This window comes from Leptodactylus fuscus, chromosome 7 (genome assembly GCF_031893055.1).
Source record: "Leptodactylus fuscus isolate aLepFus1 chromosome 7, aLepFus1.hap2, whole genome shotgun sequence".
Taxonomy (NCBI): domain Eukaryota; kingdom Metazoa; phylum Chordata; class Amphibia; order Anura; family Leptodactylidae; genus Leptodactylus; species Leptodactylus fuscus.
The window spans coordinates 114,566,417-114,582,173 of NC_134271.1; the positions used below are offsets into that span (position 1 = coordinate 114,566,417).

At 41.3% G+C, this 15,757-nt stretch overlaps 1 protein-coding gene across 5 annotated transcripts in view; it reads left to right on the top strand.

Annotated features, from left to right (window-relative positions):
* SLC8A3 (solute carrier family 8 member A3) overlaps nt 1-15,757 on the top strand; it is a 229,836-nt gene that overhangs the window by 169,103 nt on the left and 44,976 nt on the right. For 3 of the 5 annotated variants that reach the window (XM_075282878.1, XM_075282879.1, XM_075282881.1), the window contains one exon: nt 12,867-12,970. The exons of the other annotated variants lie outside the window; for them this stretch is intronic. In XM_075282878.1, the coding sequence (XP_075138979.1) occupies nt 12,867-12,970 (104 nt within the window). The remainder of the gene's footprint in view (nt 1-12,866; nt 12,971-15,757) is intronic. 5 annotated transcript variants of the gene reach the window in all.

The following is a 15,757-nucleotide window of genomic DNA, read 5'->3' on the forward strand; positions in this document are numbered from 1 at the left end:
ATCACGTTTTGAAGCTCCCGGCTTCTTCTTCAGATATAACTAAAAACAATTTCTGAAGGCTGCATATTTATGTACAACAGGACACATAGGGATAGAATTTTAGGAGGGAGGGGGGAACGGGGAAGAGGCTTATTGGTATGTACACGTAAATAAATCCCCAGTTCCCAGGTTCTTATCAGTACAGAGTGTCTTTATGGCTGTCTAAGGTCAGTGATTTCTGTAGGATGCCATGAACCCATGTGAAAGGTTAATTCCATTCTCCAGAGTGTTAGATAGATAGATAGACAGATAAGGAAACGTGGCTATAGCATGGTTCACACTAGCCTTGGTGTTCAACAGCTAGTGTCCAATGCTAATGTCCGTGGAAGATTTTAGCATCGGACACTAGCTGTGTCCGTTTGCAATTTGCATGATTTTAGATGGGACACCATGTAGTGTCCTTAAGTGTCCATTTACAAAGGTGTCCAATTTTTCAAGCGGACAGCAAAATCCTACCTGCCTAAGGCTTCTAGTGATTTAACTTGAAGATTGACTACTAGGAGCTAGTGCCAGATCTCATAGATTCAATGCCCTTCCCTACTTGGCTATACCCCTGGTCTCCTTTAAGGTGGCTACATTAAATGGACTTCTAATAAAATGGAACTTACGCATGAAATTGAAGTGTCAAAAGGTATCAACTATATATGGAAAGAATGTCCAAGTCCTTATCTTTTCCAGACTGGAGTCAGGATTTTTGCCTCATTTAGATAAGTCGACATTATTCTGGGGTGAGGAATCGGTGGGTTTGCCTGCAGGAAGCAGAGTAACGCCCTCTGACATGTTTTTATTGCACTTTTGTCATTTCTGGCTACAACTGACTTGGTTGCTATGGGCACCATTTCCTTTTCTATTAGTTTCTGAAACGTTTCCCCCGTCCTTCATTCCGCAATTATGAAAACATTTAGGATTTTTCATGAATGTTGCTGAAGACTCAGATTTGTCTGTCGGTGGAGAAGTTCAGGAAACAGGGCAGACCCTAGCATTGGTATGGTGTGGTAAAGAACATGTGCAAAGGTTAGCCACATTGCAAAGTTGAGACTTTTCCTACAAAAGTGCTAAATTTGCTTAGTATAGTTATATATGTTTGTGTTCTGACATACAATACCAACTGCATTAGCTTAGCACCTACAATGCTACTTGTACTGAAATGATGCAGCAGATACAGTATTGGGCGAGATTTTGTGAACTCCACACTCAACTCCCAATATCCACGACTGAAAATAGGTTCCTCATTTATTAGTCCTGGATAACCTCTTTAAGATCTGTGAGTCAGTAGCCTTGGTGCCATGTCACCCAACGCATCACCATGAACAAGAGCTGCTGATAAACCTAGTTGTACCACCCAAGGTACACACCTCGAGAACCCTTACCATGAGAATACTAGACTTGCCCTTATCTCAAAACATACCTACGAAGATGGTGCATGATCACCTGCAATTCCCCGAATAAAACACATGAGATATATAAGATTGTATAGAAAAAAGATTAGGTTTAAAAGACCAAAGTTATAGATTTCTCATACACTTTCCAGTCCAGGACTAATTCCCAGGGCTCATTGTATGCAGATGAACTAGCATGGCACGGGGAAATTAGGATTCCAGTAACAGAAAGTGCATTACTGAAGGGTATATTTCACTGTTCATATACCAGTGATGCCGAGCTACCAGTTATACTGGTATTGTTTCAATGATGGTCGATCCTTGCTCTGTACAAGTCCAAGTTGCCTACATATTACTAGTATACAGTCAGTTAAATCCATAATATTATAATAGTTTCATATTAATAGCATTATAGGGTGCTTAATGGGAGTCTGTCACTAGAACCAAGCATATCAATCAGGTTACACAAATAGGTTACGTTAGGTTCACATCTTTGCCAGGGTCTCCATTGGAGACTGTAGGAAATCAACAGGGAGAAATGTCCGCCTTCCTTTCATTGACAGGGCCAGGAAGTGTATCGGATCTTGCCTGGTTCTGAGTTGTGTAATTTGTTGCTTTTCTCTGTACCTGCGCAGTATATGTGACTCAGACCAAGCTAGTGTCTCAGGACCAGGTGGGATTAGGTATACACTGCCTGGCCCTGTCAGAAAGGAGAGAGGGAGGCACAGAGCGGTGGGACCCTTACTTTTGTGGAGAGACAACAATGCCCTTTTTGCCCCAAAGAGCTAATTTGCATATTGCCAAAAGCTGCAGTATCTAGGCAACGGATTCAGAAAACACAGGTTGATTCAGGTGATCCTAAGGGCTAGTTCAAACTGAGTTTTTTGGCAGCGGATTTTGAGGCTGAATCTGCCAAGACGGCTCCCATAGCGGAAAAGAAGTGAGATGCCCCATCTTGCCACGGATTCCACAGCTGACTCAGCCATGGCATCCGTCATGCGAGACTCTCTCCCGATTAGGCCCATTCACTTGGACCTAATCCGGAGCAGTATGCCGCATGGTGTGTTCACACGCAGAATCCTTTTTTCGCCTTATGAAGATACCCTAACCTGTTTTTCTGTAATGCTGGGTTGACATGCCAGGTATGCCATATGATACAGTTCCAGCACCCCAAAATAGTTTAAGATACTGTATGAGGCATAACTAATGTGAATGTCATGGGTCTCATGGGTGACATGTCTCTCTTAAATGTTCCATCAGTAATGTCTTGGAAGACCTGTTATTGCAGTGATAATAAATAGCATTGTCTTATATGCTCTTCACCAGTAGGCATTCTTGATATCCAGGTCACAATCTTATTGACTACATTATGATAAGTTCCAGACTGTTTCGTCGGCATGTGAACTGGCGCTGAAGCACAGTACTGCCACTTGACCTATATTCGGTAAAAAGGGAGTAAGCATGGAGCTCTTTTATGATTATCTTCCTCCACTTGCTGATCACAATCACAAACATAAAACTGCCATACTGTGAGTCAGCCAGCATGAGTCAGACTGCAGAGCACCCCCACGTCTCTGCGCGCTGCTGCACTTCATTCCCTTCTTCCACTAAACATAGCTGCATGCCAGCTGTCACTGATGGAACTATCTACTTAGGAAAGTTCTTTTTCTAACGGAAAAATTGACAACTGTATCAGCAAATTGTCATATGTCGATTGGCAACAGGTTTTATCAGTTTAGGAGATTACCAGAAAATTAGGCCATTACACCGCAGATTTTAGACTTGTGTTAACACATTTTTATTATGACAATGGAAATGACTGATACTGAATAAAAAATGCAAAACACGTGTAGATTCAAAATAGGTATATATTAACATGAGTAAAAATGCAATCCGTCACCAGATAGATAGATTAGGATCATCCGAATACATAGACGTATTCCTCGTCGCCTCCGATACTGAGATATTGCTATATTTGGCAAAATGAAAATGGAATATCTTTGGAGCAATGAGGGCATTGATGTTGCTCAAAATTTGCAACCCAGCCCTGAGGATAGATAGGTTAGGGACACCTGAATCAAAGGGTGTTTCCTTCAATCTGTCCATTGCAGAGATATCGCCTTTTTTGTCTGAATGCAAATTTGGAGCAACAGTAGCATCCTCATTGCTGCAAAGATCTAATTTCATACTGACAAAAACAGCAATATTTTTGATTCACGAGGAAATTCAGATGACGCTAATTTGTCTATGTTCAGGACTGGATTGATATGCTGGGTTCTGGTGACAGACTACTTCAAGCCTAAAGCCCCATATAGCATAATGCTGTGGAGGAACATTGCAGAAACACATTGCGTTTTTTTCTGCAGTGTTTTTCATTGCATTTACATGGAGTTTTCCTCTGCCCACTTTCTGTCCCTATTATATCTATATGGAAAGTGCCAGCAATTTACAAAAAGTTTTTTTCTGCCATGTGTGGATGGGATTAGTACTTTGCAGGTACTGTAAAACCCTGCGTTTTTCGCACAGTGGGTCTTCAGCCTCAAAGGGGCTTCTGGGGATCAGGATATTCATAGACTGCAACTTCAAGGTCAGTTCACACAGACCTCAGAATCCGCCTCCAAAAAACGCCTCCCATTGACTTCAATGGGAGACGTTCACTTCTTTTTTCCGCTAGCGTTTTTTTCCCACTTGCAGAAAAAAGAAGTGAGCTACCCTACCTTGATGCAGATTCTGCAGCTGAATCTGCCACAGTGTCCACAGCGCAAGCCTCCCTCCCGACTAGGCCGCGGGAGGCGTTTTTTGGAGGCAGATTCTGAGTCTGATTCCGCGTCAGAATCCGATCCAAAAAACTCTGTGTGAACTGACCCTCAGAAGGGTGGGGATCCAACTCTGGTCATACCCATTGGTCCATGAACATCAATTGGGCGGAGTCTTTCTATACCGACAGGTGTGTTCTTTGAAGAGACTGTAAATAGTCAATAGACTGTTGGTCAGAAGATGTGCTTAGAGTTTGCATGTTTGCAAACTGTTACTATGTGCATAAGTCATATCACAGCTTACAATGTAATAAAAGTATTCCATGTACTTGTATCTATTTCTGGCTGCTTGTATGGTTACTGATGCGATATTATTCACAGACAGCTAGCACGTTTCCTGATTGAGTTTAGGGATTATACCTTTCCTGCTTCGTGTCTGCATGTTAGATGCTAGAATGGACTGGTACCTGCATGTATTTGCCCTGTATTTGCAGTTCAGTGTTTCTGAATCCCTTGTATGGTCACTTTTATCAGCTACTTGTTTGCTATTGTACAGTTACTGCTGATAAAATTACATGTAAACAAACCAAACTTGTTATAATGTCTAGGGGGAAGGGGGCAGACCTCTCCTTATTGTACATGCTCACAGCCTCAGACAAATGCATAATATGCTTCCGGTGTCAGAAAATCTGACAGAACATTATGTATGAAGGCTTATACAACCTGAGAACAGAGTGTACAGCAAGACTCTACACAGATTTCAACTTTTCATGAAAACTCAAGTACCCTTTAATTGTATTGGTCCAATACCCAAGACTCCTAGAAATCTAACAAATTTACTGAACATGGTCTAGTCAGACAGAACACAATGTGTATTGTTATGGTTGTGTCTAGTAATTCAACTTACAGCTGAGAATTTAGGAATTGATTACATGTAATGAATGCTGAGATTTCCTGCTGTGGTTGAGAGCAAAAGAGCTGTGGTGCCCAGTGCCCTCTTGGAACCTCGATGCCTAAAAGACACTCCTCATATGCACACATACTATATTCAGCATGATCTTTCTTTATTACTTTCCTAGGGCATCTACGCAGATTTGTGTTCACAATCCTCTAGTGTCCATAGAAGGTGTCACCATAGTGTATAGTATTTTAGAGCAAGTGTTGAACAGAGTTTAAGAGGTTGTATTCAGTGGAACATAACAAGCCATGTTTAGAAACTGTATTCCATTATCTTGCGGAGAATAGTACAGTGAGCTCTAGCCCAGAGGTAACTGGAAACAGAGCCTAAAGGCAGTATAATAAAGGACTTCACATCCGTGATAGCCCCAAGCCATTCTACCACCGTCGCCATTTTATCTCCATTTATTTTATCTACTGTATAACTCCACCAACATTCCCAAGATCACTACCCCTAGCAATACAGATTGATTTTCCATAAAATGGTAATTAGAAGTGCTAGAATCGCTTCTCTTGGTTTCAGATATTCAGTAAATCCTTGCTCCTACAAGAAGTACTAGAGAAGACTATTTTTATTGTACATCTCAGATTCTCAGGTGGATTTTTATTTTGAAGAATTAAAGCAGCTTTTCAGGAAACCTTAATAAAAATGAATCCCAATGTGGCAGAAACGCCGCGGCAAAAAATCACAGCTCAATGCGTTGCCGCTGTGGCATGCTGCATGGTGCCTTAGTCAGCGGCACATTTCCCGCAATGTCTGGGTGACTATAACCTGATCGTCTTTTCCTCATTGTGGGTTTGAAGTCTGTATTTTATCATTATTTTGCCGTTGTATTGTAATTACAGAAACATACATAAACTTTCTGGTGAACATATGATGGGCTTGTGTTATATATATAATATAATATACTGCATAATATACAGGAGGAAACGAGGAGACAGAACTACAGTGGGTAAGGAAAAAGCAGGAGCCTCAGCAATGCCAGTAACTTCCCCTTTGCAGATATATCAGTGCCATTAGTTTCGACTACAGCTATTGGTGCAGAGGGGCCGGTCTTATAGTTCCCATAATTTCAGGGCGGTGAGGAAGGTCACCTGATGGTGATACATTTCTATATGTTCTATGTGTACTGTGAAGGAGGGCGGTCCTCACTGCCAAGCAAAGATGCCAAGCTTTAAGGCTGGCCCCTCAGACAGTGCACGACTATTGGTAGACAAAACTAAATGCACCAATGGAATGGGAGAAGATGTTGGCACAGCTTAAAGGGTGTTGAATTCATTGCATCCTCAGATGTGTTATGGAAATAACACCAAAAAATCAATTATAAAATCAGGATTTGCTCCCACTGTGAATAAAAATATGATTACCAAAATAAAAGTATATATTAAAAAATGTCTAGAAATCCTGGCACTGTGACATCACTGTGTGTGTTATTCTGGTGCTGTGACATCACTGTATGCATTTGTCTGGCACTGTGACATCAACATGTGTGTTATCCTGGCACTGTGACATCACTGTGTATGTCTCATCCTGGCACTGTGACATCAACATGTGCGTTATCCTGGCACTGTGACATCACCGTGTGTGTCATCCTGGCACTGTGACATCACTGTGTGTGTTATTCTGTCACTGTGCCATCACTGTGTGCACTATCCTGGCACTGTGACATTATGTCTCATCCTGGCACTGTGACATCAACATGTGTGTCATCCTGGCACTGTGACATCACTGAGTGTGTTATTCTGTCACTGTGACATCACTGTGTGTGTTATTCTGTCACTGTGACATCATTATGTGCATTATCCTGGCACTGTGACATCACCATGTATGTCTCATCCTGGCACTTTGACATCACCGTGTGTGTCATCCTGGCACTGTGACATCACTGTGTGTGTTATTCTGTCACTGTGACATCACTATGTGCGTTATGCTGGCACTGTGACATCACTGTGTGCATTTTCCCATTGTCTAAAGGGATAATATTCTGTAAAATTTCATATCTATCTACTAAGCTCCTCCTTCGCTATCCTATGCTGCCCACGGCTTAGACTTCACTAGAAACATGACAGATTCCATTCAATCAATAGAAAATATTATTCCTATTATTATTATATGACTACGCTTTGTATTAGCAGGATCCTATTCATTGCCATCGGATAGCATTATTGCACCAATGGACATTTTTTTCTCTTGTATGACTTAAAGAGGACCTTTCACCATATCCGGGCACAGGCAGTTCTATATACTGCCAGAAAGCTGACAGTACGCTGAATTCAGCGCACTGCCGGCTTTCCCGATCTGTGCCCGGTGTGAAGAGCTTACGGTGCCGGTACCGTAGCTCTTCTATGGTCAGAAGGGCGTTTCTGACCATTAGCCAGAGACGTCCTTCTGCCTCGCGGCGCCAATCGCGCTGTGCTGTGGAGCCGGGAGGAACGCCCCCTCCCTCTGCTCACACAGCTCGTCCATAGACGAGCATTATCAGGAGAGGGAGGGGGCGTTCCTCCCGGCTCCACAGCACAGCGCGATTGGCGCCGCGAGGCAGAAGGACGTCTCTGGCTAATGGTCAGAAACGCCCTTCTGACTGTAAAGCGTTACGGTACCGGGACCGATAGCGCTTTACACCGGGCACGGATCGGGAAAGCCGACAGTGCGCTGAATTCAGCGCACTGTCAGCTTTCTGGCAGTATATAACACTGCATGTGCCCAGATATGGTGAAAGGTCCTCTTTAAGTAAAAAGTATAAAAATAGATAAAATGTAAAAAGGTATAAGAATATTTTTTGTATACTGTATGCTGTCCAAGGAAAAACAATGAAATGTGCAAAAACAGCAATTTACATAATAATATATTGTATTTTACTGATGGTGTGCCGACATAGGAAACGCAAAGTCCTACAACCTGGAACCTGAGCGGAGCTAAGGAAACCGCATGGCACATTGTTTCTGTAGCTCCCATACACTTCTATGTTGAACTTGCGGGCAGGTATTCCTGTCTCTGCTTTAAGAATATATATATATATATATATATATATATATATATATATCTTTTTTTACTGGGCAGCTCCTTTACGCTTTTTGTTTGAATCACAAGGAAGACACAATGGGCATTTCTTGTCTTTTGTTTCCATTTTTAATCTTTGTATAACAGATGGCAATGAATCGAATCCTTTTGATATGTGTAATATATCATCTCAAATTCAGTGCAAGTTTTTTCACAAAAAATAAGAATATTTTGATATTTAATTACTTAGAACACATGAAGTACCTTGTAAAGTCACATGAATTTTACATTGTCATCAATTATGTCACACACAGTACGTTTCACTATGACCTTATACATTATATATGTGTTATATATGTCTCAATGTTTGTGCCTAATGATAGGGAAGTAAGGTGGGGAAATGAATCCAAGAAGATCCAGATCTGCTCTATAATGTATTATTTATCTTGAGATTATTACAATATGGGGAGTGTAATATGGTTACAATATAGGTTCCTGGTTCTAGTAAACAGCAATGTAACTAGAAACGGTGGGTGTGAATACCAAGCTTTATGGTCTTGGCCCCTTTTATTTCCACACTTGGGCCCACATCATTCCAGACTGTAAAAGAGACAACCAGGTGAATGCACTCCATGTGTGCTAATATGGAAGTAGATAACACTCTGCACCTCTGCTTCCTTACATCTACAACGCTCCATATGTCTCTAATACCCTAATCCTAATAAACCAGAACACTAAACATATTCAGGTTCTGTAAACTAAGTCTATTAATGCAAAGTACTTGAGCTTTTGTGTGCACTCCAGGGACCAATACATTCTGCGTACATTAGATTATAATAGTCCGGAAGAAAAAAGTGGCAGGGAATCCATACAGCATACTTTACATACCCCATACAACCAGTGCAAGACATTCGTATGGGATTGGAGCCAAGGAAGGACTTGTTTTATATAATATAGGCTGAACGGGTTATCTGGGACTACAGAAAGCTTTTGATTTGGTAGAAAAGTACTTTAAATAATAACAGTTAAAATGTATAAAGAAAAACATAGTCTTTCCATTCCAACATGCCTCCTTCTGGACCAATAATAGTGCCATGTAGTGGCCTTTCATAGGAACACAATCATACTTTGTGTCCACAAACCTATGTAGCAATGCAGGGACATGTGGATTGGGGCAGGTCGAGTGTGTCATATTCACCTTAAGACAACCACGAGTCTCCAATTCTCCTCTGAAATTACTACACAACACAGTTTGTAGCCATGATCCATTTTCAGCCTCTGCCTATTGACTGTAGGTAAATCTGGCATATCAGGACCCGCCCCATGTGCACTTGGCGGCTGATGTGCTTATCCATAGTCTGATCATTATACCTGCAGTGGTTTGGCAGGCATTTTGGACCTTATGGGCTCCGTTAATAAATGCCATGTTTAAAATCTATACTTTGGGAAGATTTGTAAAATAATACATCATTATTATTATTATTATTATTATTATTATTATTATTTATTTTCATATTAAAGAGGTTTTTAGAAACATACACAAATAAGAACAACTATGTATATTTAACAAAGAGCTGGAGCTGATAAGTACAGGTACAGTGTAAGGGCTAGTTCACACGGAGTTACATGAACTCCACGTGTGAACATTCAATGCAGTGCACTGGCATGTTCAACTCTGGATTAGGCCCAAACGAATGGGCTTAATCGAGAAGGAGCCTCACACAGCGGACACCGCGGCTAATTCAGCCGCAGAATCCGTAGGAAGAAGGAGCATGTCACTTTTTTTTCCGCTACTAGCTAGTGGAAAAAAAGAAGTGAGCGGCTCCCATTGAAGTCAATGGGAGCTATTTTGGCTGCCAAAAGTCTCTGTGTGAACAAGTCCTAAGTGTCTTTGCTTAAGAACAGATGGACTCAGGTTCTTAAAAACTCATGTAATTGTATATATACTGTGCAGGTCTAAACTGGGTGACCACGCGTTTCTCAGATGGGCGTGCAACATTTCACTGCTCCGAGGCTGCAAAGGAAAAAGCAAGCGGACTTTACTGCTTCTCTGCTCTCAGATAGGGGGCATTCACACTACTGTTAGTGACAGTCAGCAATGTCCTAGCTATTGTCTGTTACAAGATTTTAGCAATGGACACTAGCTGGCCCGTCAGTAATCCGTTAAAATTTCCATTCATTGCAATGGGAATTTAACTTGGGTCCGTTTGTGCCCATTTACACCCAGTCCGTCAGAAGTTCTTTTGAAAAAACAGATTCTTGACAGACGGCAAGTGGCCATTATTTTTTTTAACATTGAAGTCTATGGGCAACAGACTTATAACGGACAGTAACTGATAGCCATCAGCTCCTGTCTATTGTTTTGGGTCTGTTTTTTTCTGCACATGCTCAGAAAGCAGAAACAAAACAAAAAAGAGAAGGACGGTATAAAAAAATGGACACTAACTAACACTAACTGATGCTAGTGTGTCGGGTGTTTTAATCGATCCGTTAAATGGATCAATTAAAAAAAAACGTACACATTACCATCAGTTAGTGTCCGGTAATACCTGTTATGATAGGTGTCCGATTATGTTTTTTTCAATGGACACCTTCATAACGGAATTCCATGGCAGTGTGAACCCTGCTATACACAGGGGGCATTGAAGGGAATTTAACATTTGAAGAAAAAATGTACAGCAGGTTTTACATATGCAGCTTTTTGGAATTTGGACTTGATTTTGCAGCAGAATCCATCTCAACTTCAGCTCCAAATTCAGCCATGTGAACATACCCTTACAGGACATATGCATACTCTGCCCTGTGACTTATGGACTACATGAGTGATAAACTGCTTATTATTTGACCCAGAATCCAGTGTAAGAATCCAAGCAAGGGAACCCTCCTCTAAGCCATTTGTATGACCTAGTAGGACATATGGACAGGGGCTTTCCTGATCTCTTTATAACAACCGAAAAAATATATAATTTCCAAAAAACGAATTTGATTTACAATGATAGAGGAGCACATAATGATACTTGAGGTTTGTAGTCTACTCTTCATCTGCATCACCTCTGAAATGTTGAGAAACCCCAGATGTCGGGTTACTATGGTGCGGAAATATTTGTGTCTCATGGCAGGTAGAGGTGCAGCTGTGAGTCACTGCCTCCTAAACAAACACCGCACACAATAATATTGCTTGTGCCGGCAATGCTGTGATTGACGGCTGAACCACTCCGGGGATTGCTCTCCATTACCCATGCTAAAAATAGGATTCCAGTCCATGGCAACAGGTAGAGGAGAATTATGTGCAGGGGAGATTTCCTGAATGGCTTCATCAGGCTGTTTATGGTCCTTAATTTGATATATGTTGTCAATTAAAGAAGTGTTAATCTCCATCAAAATGCTTTATAGTCTGGCTGCAGTCATTGGTGCGAAAGGGTTCAAAAATTTGAAAGTGTGCCAGATAGGAGAATCTGTCAATTCCTCAATGATTTACTAGAGGACATCTGTACTGATCACATACATTACATTTTATTTGTACACTTTAGTTTCTTGGAACTGTCTGGCGCCTGTACAAACTGTCTAGATTATGGGACCGACCTGGAGAGTCTTGAAAACTAGACCTGTATGGATATACATACTATACAGGCTACAGTGGCGTAACTAGGAATGGTGGGGCCCTGTGGCGAACTTTTGACATGCGCCCCCCCCCCCCAGCGATGCCGAAGACCCTGACCGATCAACATCTTCCCCCCTGAACGCACGCACTATTATGCCCCTTAGTGTTCCCTGCACATAGTATTATGCCCCATAGTGGCCCCTGCACGTACTATTATGTCCATTGTGGACATACAATGAACATTTATTATATAGACTATAATGATCATCTGTCACTGCTGTTTTGATGCTCGTGCCTCACTGGTCTCTACTTTCCAGTCCTACATATGTGGTCGTACATTATCAGAATGAAAGGGAAATACAGAAATACCATATTTCTACTCTTATCTGACAGAAACAGGAGCCAGCTTATGTGCCATGAATGGTTATAGTGCTGACTGTTGTAAGGATTGATGTTTTTTTGTGAAGTAAACCCAAGTAGTACGAGGTGTTCTCCTCTAATTAACTTTGGGGTCTCATATATGGCTGGGTCTTGATGTTATTTTTAATGGGGTTTTCCTGGATTTTTGCAGTTTTTCAATAAGAGTAGGGTACTCCGGAATGGCCACTAAACAGTGTAGAGAGCCTACTACTTCCAACTATGTACATTGTTCAGTGTGGGGTGTCTGACCTCCATCAATCTATTCTAAAGACAGGTCATTTTTGTGAAATACCAGCAAAAGGGCCGAATTTCCCCTTAACAATTGGGCTTTTCAGTATGTAAGTGATATGTTGACAAATATGTGTTGGCCAATAAATGTCTAAACAGGGTTATACAAGAATATTCTCCTACCCAACTGACATTGGTCATGGAAAGATGGGACTGGATGCTTTATGGTGGGATGGTTGCCTCAGCAAAAGAAAAATTAGGATTACAAGGCTCTGGACCAACTGTGTAAAGCAGAAGATGAATCCTGCCATAATATGGAATCTATACAGATGTGGAAATGTTTTTGTGTTCCTACTCTACTTACCAAAAGCTGAAGGGTTACAGGTTGTCTAAGAAGCTTACTCGTGGTTTAGGAGGGTGTCAACAAGGGAGAAAGCTCTGATACTGTTCCTCTATATACCATTCTTTCTCTTATGTCCCAACAGGAAAACGATAAGGGTAAAAATAATAGATGAGGAGGAATACGAAAGGCAAGAAAGTTTCTTCATTGCACTTGGTGAACCGAAATGGATGAAACGCGGAATATCAGGTGTGAGCCAGTTACTACCACCCCCACCTAAAAATAAACCAATAACCAATTTTATTTTCCTTTATCTTTCCCTTTCCACCTTCTTTTTATGTTCTCTCAATCAAGCAATCCCATCTTCCTCTCCTGTGTATTCCCGCTCTCACCATTTTTCGGTCATCTACACCTTAGCTCATTTCGTTCCTTCTTGCTTTCTTTGGCATCATCTTCTTTTTTTTTAATCCAATTAATTTATTGAGATCCTTTCCTATTCATCTATGCTGTAACATCAATGAGATCATGTGATGCATGGCTTTCAAATGCTATGTAGTTGCTTTGTATGCTCTCTGGTTTAGACTCTATTCAGACAACCAAATCTTGTCCAAGTATGGAAGTCTGGGTTTAACCGATTGGACTCGGAATGCACAACGACCCATTCATTTCAATGGGGATGCACATCTTTTTTTATTTTTAAGAAAAAAGTGGAGCATGTCCTATTCTAATTCTTTCCTCCATCAGCACCTATTAAATTTTGAGATTTGCTTGGACTCCACTCTAAGAACACATGGACAGAAATCAGTCCTTTTTTGTAATGTGGTTCCTGGAGGCACCATGGAGGATAAAAAAGAGTAAATATCGGTTGTGTGAATAGGGCCTTACTTTGAGAGACGGCTGTTTCAATTATATAATATTCTGTATAGAACTAGAATGACCAGAGGAAGACCTGTAATGTATGGAACCATGGAAGCGCAATTGTTTCATGTTGAATTGTTAATTTTTCTTACAGTTCCTTATAGGATAAGATAATGACACATAGTAACACTTGGATTATTTATGATAAAATAAATATTTCCCGCTCTTTGAAGGCGTTTTAGGCCTTATTTTGAAAGACGTTTTTCAAATGATAGCAATTCTGCTGCGGATTGGTTTCTGCAATGTGTAGATGGGTTAGCCAGAATCCCATCCACTTTGCAGTTAATGTAATACGCCACATTTTTGCCACGGTGTTTAAGGGATGTGAGTCCCTGGCCTTAATCTGCTTTTAATGACTGAACTCACTGGTAAATGTCCATTAAGAAAGGTGTTCTAATATTGAGATTTCAACCTCAGTCCTGGCACCTCCACTTCTGCATAGAATTCAATGAAGAATATAGCTTTCTTTCTTCACTTTGTAGTGGCTCAGTTTAGTAGATAGGCCAGTGGTGAGACTCAAGGAATCACTGATTTCAGCGGTCAGAGCCGTTGATGTATCAGCCCTGGCCGCAGCAGTCATAGGAGCCTTAGTACTGTTGGTCCAATTAGAACCAGAAGCAAAAGGAATAGGGGATGGGCTGGTAGGGGATGGTAGGGGAGTATGGTTTGTTTTATTACCGTACTTTACATCTCCCCTCCTGGATAGTCTGGAAAATCCACTCATAGGCTTTGTTCCCCATAGAAAAAAGTGGCAAATGTTGCAGTTTTCTGTCAGAGAAGAATGTTGAGAAATACATATAGTTTCTATTAAAGCGGGTTTCCAACATTAGACACTTATTCCCCAAGGATGCTAAGCAAATATCTGCAGGGCCTACCCAAGTTTACTACCCTACCCCTCATCTGCAGAAACATCCCTGTGACCAATATTCCCAATATTGACCAATATATCCACTTCATCATCATCATTCTGAAAAAAATGGTGAAGGCCAGGCCCAGCAAAGGGGAAGATTATGAGTCAAACTGTGTATGGTCCTGAGTGTCAAATCAATGGTCATCCAACTGCTTGGCCCCCAAAGGATCCAGGAGAATTGAGGCTGAAAGATCCCTTGTATCCTTCAAGTAAATGGAGTGCTGGTGCACATGCCTAGCTATAGCTCCATTCAGTTCTTTAGGGCTGTCAGTGATCAATGTCCTGGCAGCCCCGTAGAAGTAAATGGAGCGCTGGCCATTCATGCACACCACTGCTCCATTTGCATGGATCACACATGGGAGACTTTAGGTCCAGTTGGACTCACAGCAATCAGACACAGATACCTTATCTTGTGTTTATAGTGGGACCTTTATAGAAATGTGAATAGAGCCTTAGCACTCTATACAATTTGGTGGGTCAGTTTATTGGTGCCAGAAGGTTCTACACATGACTGTAGGTCTGATTTACTCACTGGGACTGCAGTACCATTGACCTATCTTTAGGATAGACCTTCGATATCAGATGAGGGTCCAAGTCCTGGCACCCTCTCTGATCAGCTGACCAAAGAGGCTGAGTTAAAAACTAATTAAATTGAATTAGGTAAAGTTGCAGTACCACACAAAGGCCATGGACAAGAGTAGCACTGTTTCTGGGGGGTGAATCCCTGTTTTTCATATACATCCTTTAACTGACAAGAGATTCAGTAGCTTGACAAACTTGCTGCTAGGGAAAATGAACACTGACTGGAGAAGTGCCTACCAAGCTCCATCATCTGAGACATTGTATAAATGATTAGGTGTCGGTCAAAATTGTAAAGATTTTTCATAAATTAACATTGTGCCTTGTCAAATCAGTCAGCAGCTTTCAGCTCCAAGAAATTATCGACACAGAATCCGTTTTTCAAGGTTCATTAAATGAATTAATTAATGCAAGTTTTCCAAGAAATGCCTCGGCGGTCTGTTCAGATTACCGGAGTGTGGCCTCCATGATATATTCTAAACAAGTTTAGGCATGCTTACATCGTAACGTGCTATTTAATTGTGTTTTACACTTGGATGCTTAGGCTTACTGGGAAGGGTAGTATGCAAAAGAATTGATAAACATCAAATGTTATGACTGCCAGTAGTAAACTGAAGCAGACCAGCTAC